Below are 12,182 nucleotides of genomic sequence, written 5' to 3'. Positions count from 1 at the left end.
GTTGTCCCATTGGGGGAAGAAAAGTCATGATCCAGTCAGTAATTAAGTAAAAATCTGAGTAATTTTTCACAGCTGAAATCAGGGGAACAAAGCGGTTTCTCCCTGCAGGCCTCCTCTCACACTTCGGGACTGTTTGTTTCCGATTCTGGAGCGTTGCCATGGAAACCAGCATTTAACAGCAGGTGAGGGGAGGGAGGAAACTCCGCCTCCACCCCTCCGACTTGTTTCCTCTGCTCGGCCTGAAACGGAGGTGTGTGCAGAGCGAGGGACTGCGTAAAAACTGGGTCTTTTCCTGGTATTTTAACTGTGTTTTCACTTCCCAGCATCCACACAGATGACAGAGAAACAGCTCAGATCCATAAACTGCTTCCAGATCAGCTCATTAAGCCCCAAGCTGAGCTGAGCTGTGCAGGAGGGGAAACACTGCAGAGACGGGACACTCGCATTAACAACAGCAGCAGCAACAGCAGCGGGCGAACAGGAGCCAGGCCAGGATTCCTGTGTGGTGGCGTCATGTGCAGCTGTACGTCCCCGGGGTCCGGACCCGGTCAGGACGGGTGGAGGCTCAGGGTGGAGGGGTGAGGGGAGGGAAGAGGGGTGTTTGGGCAAGCTGTAGTCCAAAAACTGAGTTTCCATTTTCTTCACATGTGGACGTCTGTTGCTCGGTTGGAGCAGTTCACTGCCAAAAGTGTCCTGTTCCATTAGTTCTGTTCTTGGGTTGCAATAAAACCACTTTTCACTCAAAGGTTTATGTATTTCTTTTCACTGAATCACACCACAAAAAGTTCAATGAAACACCCACTCTCTCAGCTATTTTAGATAGAAAATGAACAGACAAACAAATGAAAGTAGCTGTAGCTCCTCAGCCACTCTGACTGTACGCATGTATGAGAAAACCCTCTACAGTTTCCTTTCAAAGTGTCAGAAAACCTAGAGGTGATACAGCCTTTGAAGTCTGCAAGAAAAAATACCCCACATCTCTTTCAGTTATTCTTACAACCTGACCAACTTTACATTTTACTTAAAACTTATGTTTACATGAAGATAAACCTTTCAAGTTCAATAAAAATAAAAACAGTCATAAATTATTTTTTATTCATTTATTTAAGTTTATATTTTAATATTTGTGTTTGGTTCCCTGTTTCTGTCAAAGCAATCAGTTTTGTTCTTTAGCTGCAATATAAGCTACTTTTTACTCTGAGTTTGAGTCATTCTTTAACTGAATCAACTGAACTGGTTGTCATGAAATAATCTGCAACTATTTTAATTTAAAACAAAACATTTTGGTGACTTTTTTTAAACACATCAGATATATAGTCAACTGAATGTTTAAAGAAAGCCACGTCTGCACACATTATCTTGGCTTTTAGAAAACTAAAACAGGAGGTTTTTACCCATTATGAACTTGAGAATTTCGTCCTAGAATGTATGCTGTGATTGTCAATAACTGATCAATAATAAAATAGTTAACAGATGAACAAAGCTGTGAGAAGCCCAGAAGCTTAATTAAAAGATTTCAAGATTTTGTGTGTAACATACTGTATGTGAGCATTAACCGTTGCGAGTCAGGATTTCATGTGACATTTTTTATATGTGAAGTTCCATCTGCGATGAATGCTGAATCCCACAAACTTTGTCTAGACAGTGACTTTGCAACTTGTACTTTATTTTGGTGAGGAGGAAAAAGTTGCATGGAGCCAAATCTGGAAAGTAAGGCGAGTGGAGAGCAATAATTACATTGTTGCTAGCAAAACCTAGCTTAGCGTTAGCTTCAGGTGGCAAGCTAAAGCAGACAGCAACCAGACACCTTTAAACAGCTCGAAGCTGAAGAGTTCATCAGCACGACTGCCACAGTTAAACAGCAGTAAGGTAGTGCTTGTTTTATGGACCCTGATGGGCAGGAAGCAAACACACCTGTAACTCCATCTCACTTATCAGAAAGCGGCACAACCAGCTACTACAGCACACCTACAATACATTTTCTGACCTACATGTCCCGCGTCTTCTGCCTTGTCAGTTAATGTTTTAAAATGATGAATTTTGATCTTGTTTTTTCTACCTTTGTTCCTGTGTTTATTCGCACCCCCTCCTCCATCTTTATCCTCATTAATATTGGCAAATTACTGACAATTTCTACACATAAAAACAGCTGCTGGTGAATTTTAAATCACAAAAAGTTCAACAGAGTGATCAGATTGATCCCATTCACCACACTGGAAGCCAGCTGAATAGCTACACAAAATGAAAAAGACTTCAGTCTTACGTCATAGATTTATTATTTTTTGTCATGGTGGTGTGATTAAGTTTTGTCGAAGGCAGGAAAAAAAACCACCTCTGCAGTGAACTGTTTTTATACACACACTTTGGGTTTAGGGAATAAAATCAACTTATTCTCAATGACAAAGTCATCCTGAGTTGACTTTACTTACCGAAGAAACAATGTTTTAAAAAAAATGCAACAGAAGTTAAGAAAGGTTCAACAAAACTGCATTTTAAAAAACAATTGTACCCCATTTGAAGAATAACCAGTGAATAATTTTTAAATTTATTTCTGCACATACACCTGCACCAGTTTCCTGTCCACTGAAAGGCTTGAGGCTGTGTCGATAAATAACTTTTTAATTCAATAAATTCCATACCAACACATCTCCTGTGGCTTTCTTTGGTGAGATACAGCTAATCAATTTTCTGTAACATCCAGATCTTATCCTGAATACTTTTACTTCTGTCCATGAAGTCCCATGATCACGCCTGTCCTCCTCAGCCGTCTCCTTCCTCGTCGTCATGAGATCCGATGGGTTGCAGATCCGGCGGCTCCTCCAGCGCCTCCTGCTGGACATGCTGGATGGACACCATGCCGGTGAGGAGGGCATAGCTCAGCATGGCGCCCAGAGCCACCAGAGCAGACAGGATCTGCTTCCTCCGCTTGTTGGGGACGTGGTCGAAGTCTCCACCTTCAGGCTGGGAGGATGTTTTCTGACTGGGACTCTCTGAAAGAACACAACATGGAGGACATTAGCCATGTTTCGGTTGATGTGTTTGAGGAAATACTTCAATGAGTATGACAGATCAAGGTCAATATGCTCTCATCAGAGCAGACAATCTCCACTGTTACTTTCATGAGGAGAAAAGTACTACATCTACCAGTATGAATCCATTATTTTTGTTGGCAGGAAGAACAGAAGCCTGTGAACACGTTTGCTTTATCACAAGTTTGAACTGGTTTACCCTCAGAGACTGCTAGAGCTGACTTATAAACCATTTGCCGGGAGTCTGCTCTGAACTATCTGATGTCAAAGGAGTTGTTGATGTGGCTTCAGTTTGCTCAAACTGATGGCCAAAAAGTGAAGTGTAAACTGCAGACAGCAGTGTTTACATCACAAGTCAAAAACCAACATATTTGAAAAACAGAAGCTAACTTGTCCGTGTGATATTCATCAGTAGTTTTTGTGCTGAGATCAGGAGTTGACCTGAAGAGCGCTCTCAAACACGATGGTCCAAAATCTCCCAGGTGCTCATTTTATTTCACTTAATTTGAATAGATTTTTTTGGATATTTTATTTATATACTTTATCTCTTAAACGATATAGCAGCATGTAGCAGCTAATAGGGCTGCAGCTATCAATTATTTTAACTATGCTGAGAGAGAGCAAATATTTATTCAGGTGACCAGAAACACGACACCAATTGAATCACAATGTGCATAAAAAACAAGTATTTTCTTAGAAGTTTGCCCTATCATCTTAAAAGGTAATGATGCATCTCGGGCTGTAGAGTCCAAGTGGATTGGTCGACAGATTAGTTGATAGGCTCTCATCTGACCAAATTCCCATTGGCTGGACAATCTCCGCTATTACTTTCAAAAGGAGAAAAGCTCTACATCACAACAACTTTCAACTAATCCATTTTTTGGTGGATGGAGGAACTTAAAACCTGTGAACACACCTGCCTTTTAACAACATTGAACTGCCCCAACCTAATGGAGACTGCGAGGTTTCAGTTATTTAACGTTTAATAAACGTTTAACAGTGAGTCGGCTCCAAACTAACTGACAACACGTCAAAGAAGTCGTCGATGTGCTGCATTTTGTAACAGATATGCTGCTTTAATTGAAACTACTTTATCAATTTTTTCAGTGCCATGATTCAGGATAACATCTTTAAAGACTGTCAATCAACTTGCTAAACGGTCTAGGAGGCCGATAGGTGAGTCAACACAGCGTTCCTGTACATCACAGAGTTACAGCAGCTGATTTTATTTTAACAGATGACTTGGACTGTTAAATGTGTTTCAGGATGGACGACTTGCCTACTGAAGCCAAATCTACCTGTAGGTTTCAGAAGACGTGCCAGCCATGTCGATCACTTACATTTGGAACACTTGGAACTCGGGATTTGATCTGTTCAACTTTCCAACCTTGGAAGCATAAAAGCACCAAAAGGAAAACAAGCTGGGAGCCTTTCAGACACTGGTGCTGCCGAAATAAATTTAACACCAAAAATTTCCAGAAATCATCAATGAAAAAGCAAAATCTGTAAAAGAGACCCTAAAATACAAAAAAAACCCCAAAACAAACAAAAAAAACAACTGGAGTCTGTCTGAAACACTCGTCCAATAATCAGACATCTAAAGTGATTACATTCATGTCTTCTCACATTATAAATCTTTTTCCTAAAACTTTGCCTGATTTCAACCATCTTTGTTTGACTAGCCCATGTCTCTGTGTGTTTTTGTTGTCAATGAGACAATCTGTTTACAGCAACAGTTTACATGATGTCACATATTTTGATTCCAAAAGATCTCAGTGGTACAAAAATGCAGCCGGACTCAAGGCGGAGCAAACTTGAGCTGATATTTCTGTCAAACACTTAAAAATCGATGGTTCTAAAACCAGAAAACAAACAGCAAGTCGGTTCGGGCAGTTTGTCAGAAAATGTAAATATACTGAAATGAGTGGGAAAACCTCCAACTTCGTCCTGAAAATAAGAAGGCTGTACAGTTTTTACACAGAAAGTTCATCTCTCGGTAAACTACTTTACTCCTTACAATAAATCAGCTGCTTATCATCACACATTTCCAGTCTGGGTGTGTCAGCCTCACCTCGGTTGTCTCTGGGAAAGTAGAGCAGCAGAATGTTGGTGCAGAAGTTGGTCAGGTTGTCGAGGGATTTCAGACACTGCTGCAGTTTCCCGTTGGGCAGTTTGGACTTCAGGATGGGCGCCAAGTGACCGAACACGTAGGCGTCCAGAGATGAGGGCCTGCAGAGGAAAAGTAAAGGATGGTACAAGCTGCAATGTTTACGGTAACATCCAGAAAAAACAACCTGACCAGAGATATATCCATCATAGCGTCGTTTGATTACAGCTTACATTTTGGAGGTCATGCTGGCTTTCTATTTTCAGGTGGGGGTTACCTTTCCACAAGTATGAGTGTGGATGAACTTACGAGTCTCCAAAGAAGAACTTGTGCGAGCCGAGTCGTTGGGACAGCAGGTTCATGCACTCTGAAGCATCACGGTACAACTGAAAAACATAAAACCAAGACAAACAGTAAAAAAAAACGTTCACATTCCAGCAGGTTTTCTGATGGACGCAGATCAGCAAGGCAGTTTTTAAAAAAATTGGAGTGAAGACATCAACATCGCAAAACTATTCCTAGCTCTTGGTGATGGAAACTGGTCCAGACAAGCCAGAATCTACCAGCAGGTACTTGGATTGTCAGAACCACTCTGCAGTCAATCAACTCCCTCTTCATGACCTTCCAGATGAAGTCCTTCTGCGTTCTGATTCTGAAGTAGCCATGGCCAGAGAAGCAAAAATGCTTTGTTTCATCACTAATATCGCCAAGCTGTTTGCTGGACTCTAAGAACTGTTGTGAGTTCAACTGAGAGGCTTTCTTCATGACCTTCTGCTGGTTTTTCTGAATCATCCTGGTGCATTGATACCTGCCAGCTTACTCACAAAATCTGGTTAAACATAAATCAACAGATTCTTCGGGGTTTTCTTCACCACTAGCTTCCTCCAGCAGGTTCAAGAGCTGTTCAAGAACAGGTGCCACCACCCTCAGCCTTAAATCAGCTGATTGCACAATGCAGTGTTTCAACATTGCCCACTGGGATCTTGTGTCCCTGACCTTATTCCTCCTTGTCTAAAGCAAATTTTATTGCAGTTCATTGTTCATCCTCCTGCTGCTGTACCAGCTGCACCATGACTAGCATCTCTGATTTACTACTGCTGACAGGATGCATTAACGATCCAAAGGCAACCATAAATTATACCGTGGAAAGTAAAGCAAGAAACTACCATGGCCAAGGTTAAAGGTCCAATGTCCAGTGGGAGTGCCTGAGCTAAAAATGTATACGGTGGTGGTAGTAAAAGGTCATGAATGACAGACGTGTTCATCATTAATATCATTTCAGTTCAGCCCAGCATTAGGTTTCTTCCAACTTCTTTAACTGAAAGTTTCCACCGTCTTCTCTGTGATGACTTTTACGACCACTGGAGCTTTGAGACTTGCTAATACCTTCACTGTAGAACTTCCAAACTCAACAGAACATCCAACTTCCGTTCTTCATTCCTTAGAAACCGACTCTTTTGTAGTGAGGCCATGTAAAGGTCATATCACTCTACTAGAGCAGGAGATCTCAGGTTAAATCGCTAAACTAATTAGTTTGCAGAAGCTGCCGCTATTGGGGCAGAAAATGTCAACTTAAATGTGAAATAAAGGGACAGCTGGCAGATTCACGCAATTCAAAAAGAAATACGAGCAAGAGCTACTTCTTCATCTAAGTGTTAGAGGTAATTTTTTATGAAAGTACTTTGTCAAATTATTCTCAACTTAACGTACACGAGCAAGCCTTTTCAGAAGTGTTTAAAGGCACTCCGGTTTTTTCAGTGAATTGACTCAGCTAGCTTCACCGTCATAACAAACTTTGCTCACATAATAACAAGCAGTCATACAATGTTCCAAAGACTTAGAGATGTGGCTGAAAGCTCCACGTCACTTTAGGGTAAAAGTTTCCACAGACCCAAGGCCGCAAAAGTCTGGGAGTACTTCAAATTATGACAGAACAAACAGGTGGTTTGTGCACGGTGCAGAGTTTGGATAGCAGACCACAGCAGTACAACACAATGCACAAATACCTAAAGAGAAAACACAGCAAGACTGTGGAAGATGCACTGTCATAAAAGGCAAACCCATCGTAAGTTTTATCTGTTCATTAGTATTAATAACTTCTGTCCTTGTAGCTGCTACACACATTCACAAATCCCCAAAGTTGTCTGCTTGCCACCTTAGAATTCCCATCAAATAAACAAATGTTCAGGCTACAATCTGGGCTTATTCTACTTTGACATGCAGTGTTCCTTAACTGAAAATAATTAAGTTTTTGCCATTATCTTAAGCACATTTCTTTATGTAACCTTTGTTTACAAGTTGTTGTTTTTTCATGACATACAGTTTGCCAAAACAAAATGCACTGTCAATTTAATTATTTGGAGGAAAATTAATTGGTTATGCTAAATATATTCTTGATCAAGGCATTTTTAACTGATCTGATCGCATGCAGCTCTGGGTCTGCTACATGGCTGGTTGCACTTCCCCTCATATTAAACCCAAAAAACATCCAAGGAAACTCAGGATAGTGTGGCCCTGGGACCTGTGCTTGGCCTGCCCTGAGTGGCCAGTGCGCAGCGGGGTCGGCGGCTGCTGGTCTTGGCCCACTGGGGCCTTTGCCCCGCGGCCGTGGCAGGCTCTGGCTGGGGCCTTTCTGTGTCGCCATCTGAGGGGATGTGTGTTCGCCTCAGTGGTGTGGTGGCTGACATTCGTACACCGGGATCGCTACTGATGGCTCAGGTCTTGGGGCTCTCCTGGTCTGCATCTGTCCTTCACAGGGGCTCGGTTGCACTTGCATGGTTGCACTCATGTCTGAACACTCCTCACCCCACACATTCTGTAAAATGACACTGCATTGTCCGCACTAACACCCACTATTGTTTGCTTTGTTTATTTTTATTTATTTATTTATTTCTCCTGACATATGTAGTTTGTTTTTTGGGGTTTTTTTGTGTTTCTTTTCCTTCTCTAATTTTTCTGTGCATATATAAATCATATGCTCTGGTAATCGTTAAGATTCAGGTTTTCTCAGCTTACTCATCTCTCACAGGTGCTCTTGATAATCAGCTCTGTTTTCCGGGAAAAGTCGTAAGATCATTTCTGCTGTGTTTGTGCGGGTTTAGCAGTTGGTAGATTGTGGTTGTATCTGTTTTCTTCTGCTTTCCTTTCACTCTCTCTCTCTCACTTCTTTAAACTGTACACTTTTCTTTTTACCTCTTTCAGGTCCAGCAATACTACAATTCAGAAAAAAGCAAGCATTCAAAATAAATGAATACAATAAAATAGAATGAATACATAAAGAAATAAATAAAAATCAGACTATCAAGAGGGGCATTATATTCATAAAATTTCCCTTGACAAAGTAAATTTGTTCAGCACAACACAGCAGTCAGATCATCATTCTGCTTGCTATGATGCTAAACCGGACATGTTAAAAAAATAAAAAATAAAACTGACTAATCCATGAAACAGTCAATAGTTTAACTGATAGAAAAATAGTTGTTGGTGGCCGTCTCAATAAACTTTCTTTAATGGTGTTTGTATCTTGTGATGGATGTGTGGATGCCAACATNCGGGATAGTGTGGCCCTGGGCCCTGAGTGGCCAGTGCCCAGCGGGGGTCGGCAGCTGCTGGTCTTGGGCCACTGGGGCCTTTGCCCCACAGTCGTGGCAGGCTCTGGCTGGGGCCTTTCTCTGTCGCCATCTGAGGGGATGTGTGTTCAGGTCTTGGGGCTCTCCTGGTCTGCATCTGTCCTTCACAGGGGCTCGGTTGCACTTGCATGGTGTTGCACTCATGTCTGAACACTCCTCACCCCACACATTCTGTAAAATGACACTGCATTGTCCGCACTAACACCCACTATTGTTTGCTTTGTTTACTTTTATTTATTTCTCTTGACATATGTAGTTTTTTTTTTGGTTTTTTTTGTGTTTCTTTTCCTTCTCTAATTTTTATGTGCATATATAAATCATATGCTCTAGTAATCGTTAAGATTCAGGTTTTCTCAGCTTACTCATCTCTCACAGGTGCTCTTGATAATCAGCTCTGTTTTCCGGCAAAAGTCGTAAGATCATTTCTGCTGTGTTTGTGCGGGTTTAGCAGTTGGTAGATTGTGGTTGTATCTGTTTTCTTCTACTTTCCTTTCACTCTCTCTCTCACTTCTTTAAACTGTACACTTTTCTTTTTCCCTCTTTCAGGTCCAGCAATACTACAATTCAGTAATAAGCAAGCATTCAAAATAAATGAATGCAATAAAATAGAATGAATGCATAAATAAATAAATAAAAATCAGACTATCAAGAGGGGCATTATATTCATAAAACTTCCCTTGGCAAAGTAAATCTGTTCAGCACAACACAGCAGCCAGATCATCATTCTGCTTGCTATGATGCCAGACCGGACATGTTAAAAAAATAAAAAATAAAACTGACTAATCCATGAAACAGTTTAACTGATAGAAAAATAGTTGTTGGTGGCCGTCTCAATAAACTTTCTTTAATGGTGTTTGTATCTTGTGATGGATGTGTGGATGCCAACATTGACTTTCATTCATTCCTGAAAAGTCGATTCTCTGAAGGTTTTTCCCGCTGACAGGAACAAATTGTTCTAAGTGACATTCCCCTGAACACCGTGTGACCTCTGACCTCAGTCCAAAGTCGGAGGATTGTTCCACACCAGCAGTTTTCCAACAGAAAAGCCCACTGAAGAAAGTTTTCCTTTTGCTCTACATTTGTTCCAACCACTTCAGCGACCCGAACACATGGAAACGATATCTCAGTACAAACTGGAAAACTGCTGCATGTTCTGAAGTTACTGCAGCCGGCCGACACACAAAATCAAAGTCAGTCCTGTTTCCTCACAGACAAACAGAAACGCTCTCTGTGGTGTTGTTGCACATTTGGTGCATGCTGTGACCTCATGGCATGTTTAATTTCAGGCGGAAAATCCCAATTCTTTCACATTAACATTTTTCTGAGGTCTGTTGTTTCAAATACAAAAACTGTGTCTTACTACAACTGACAAGAAAGATGTGGCTCTGTTTTTAACAAACTGCTACACGTTAAATGTTGGACAGAAGTGAAAGACTACCAAACAAAAGAAGGGAATAATAACAACAGGAATGATTCTGCGTCCTTCTCTGTTTCCTCTTTCGCAAATTTCACACTTGAGAGAAAGAACGAAGGATCGGAAAGAAAGAGAGAAAGAAAAAGACAGGAATAAAGGAAGAAAAGAGAAGAAGGAAGACAGGAAAGGAAAAGTGCAAGAATGAAAAGAATGAAAGAAAGAAAAAGAAAATAGATGGAAAGGGAAAAACGGAGGAAGGAAGGAAGGAAGGAAGAAAGAAATGAAGGAAAGAGAAAGAAAAAAGAAAAAGAGAATGAAACAGGAGGGAGGGAGGGAGGNTAAATATATTCTTGATCAAGGCATTTTTAACTGATCTGATCGCATGCAGCTCTGGGTCTGCTACATGGCTGGTTGCACTTCCCTTCATATTAAACCCAAAAAAAACATCCAAGGAAACAGCAGCTTCTTAAAGATTATGCTCTACAGAGGTGAACCGAGCACAGTGTGTGAAGGTAGCACAGGATTTCTGGAGAATTTCGAACTTCCCACTTTGTAGATGGAAAGCACGTACAAATTAAGGCTCCTCCAGCGACTCCCTCACTGAGACCTTTTAATAATAAATTATAAAGGTATGGATGACACAAAATCTTCTCTTAGGGTCTTTCCTCATAACAAACATTTGTCTTAAGTGCCAGTTTCCCTTGCACATGCTCAGTCTTGGGTGGATGACGAAATTTACATGCAATTAATAAAAATAAATGTGAAAAAACTAACAATTTATAAAATAAATTGAGCACCCCAGACAAATGTCCAGTGCTCACATTGCTGTTTTAAGGCGCAGACATATGTTAAAATGCACAATAGCAACCTTAACATGTGTCAGTGAACTAGAGGAACACTTTCCTAATTTATCCCAGCTTCATTCCACACTTGAGCTCTGACTGGGTGTCATTAAGTGTCACAGAAATCTTCGTCATGGTGCCTCTTTACTAGCTAAATCCCTACAAAGCTTTCTGCTTGCCAATACAGAACTGCCTTCCTCCTCTGGTCACTACAGTATTAAGCCGTACGAGACTCCACCTGGTACAATGCTTGTGTGGAAGTGTGTATTATCTGGTATCGGATAGGCAGATACTCTAACTCAGTGGTGGCAGGATTCCCATGCCCCAAAGCTATTATCAAAAATATACAGATTATAATCAAAACTGGATGATTCAATCTCCCTTCCAAATTCAAAATGGGAGGCTGACTTATCCAGTAACTTTAATCAAAATATATGGTCAAAAATATGTTTAAACACTTTTATAATGACTAAGAATTCAAATATGCAACTAATACAATTCAATATTCTCCATAGAATTAATTATACAGGACAAAGAATGTTTAGGATGAGTCTGTCAAAATCAAATATCTGCTCACATTGCACCAAAAATGCAACTGACAACTACTTCCGCCCGTCCAGAGGTTCTGGTAGTGACTATGAGCCTTCTGTTGTTTCTCTGGGTGGGGATTTGGGTTGCCTCGCCATAGGGGTAGATCTAGGTTAAGGTCCCTCCTATAACCCCAGATCCCTCCTCCGCTCTTTCATGCACACACACAAACGTAGGGCTTTGGGGAGCGAGCAAGTCATGCAGGGTGTGGCGGAGCGGGCCATCATGGGGGTGGGCGGGTGGGACTGGATCTTGGGCTCATTGTTCTCTTGTCCGCTCAGGGTGTTTCTCACAAGGCATGGTGGGAGGGTTAAGGGTGGCGTGGATGTGTGAGAGCAAGTGTTGTAAGATTGGAGGGGAAGGTGGATGGAGGGAGGATGTGGTGGATAGGGAGGTAGGGGGGATGGCGGGAGGAGATGGGTGGGTAGGGAGGGATGAAGGGTGGTTGTAGGGATGGAGGATGGATGAAGGGAGGATGTAGGTGGGTAGGGAGGGATGGAGGGTGGATGCAGGGAGGATGTGAGTGGGTAAGGAGGGAGGATGGATGGCGGGGGGATGTGGGTGGGTAGAGGG

The 12,182-nt window shown here is 41.5% G+C and overlaps 1 protein-coding gene across 1 annotated transcript in view; it reads right to left on the bottom strand.

Moving 5' to 3' along the window:
* Positions 1-1,645: 1,645 nt before the first annotated feature.
* mtx1a (metaxin 1a) overlaps positions 1,646-12,182 on the bottom strand; it is a 31,919-nt gene continuing 21,382 nt past the window's right edge. The window contains exons 6-8 of the mRNA XM_008290521.1: positions 5,446-5,522; positions 5,101-5,258; positions 1,646-2,990 (exon numbers count right to left, since the gene is read on the bottom strand). Of these exons, the coding sequence (XP_008288743.1) occupies positions 2,761-2,990; positions 5,101-5,258; positions 5,446-5,522 (465 nt within the window). The 3' untranslated portion in view covers positions 1,646-2,760. The remainder of the gene's footprint in view (positions 2,991-5,100; positions 5,259-5,445; positions 5,523-12,182) is intronic.

The sequence above is a fragment of the Stegastes partitus genome, unplaced genomic scaffold (genome assembly GCF_000690725.1).
Source record: "Stegastes partitus isolate 25-593 unplaced genomic scaffold, Stegastes_partitus-1.0.2 Scaffold680, whole genome shotgun sequence".
In the NCBI taxonomy this organism is placed as follows: Eukaryota; Metazoa; Chordata; class Actinopteri; family Pomacentridae; genus Stegastes; species Stegastes partitus.
The sequence above is the reverse complement of the archived record's forward strand: the minus strand, read 5'-3'. Positions and strand labels throughout refer to the sequence as shown.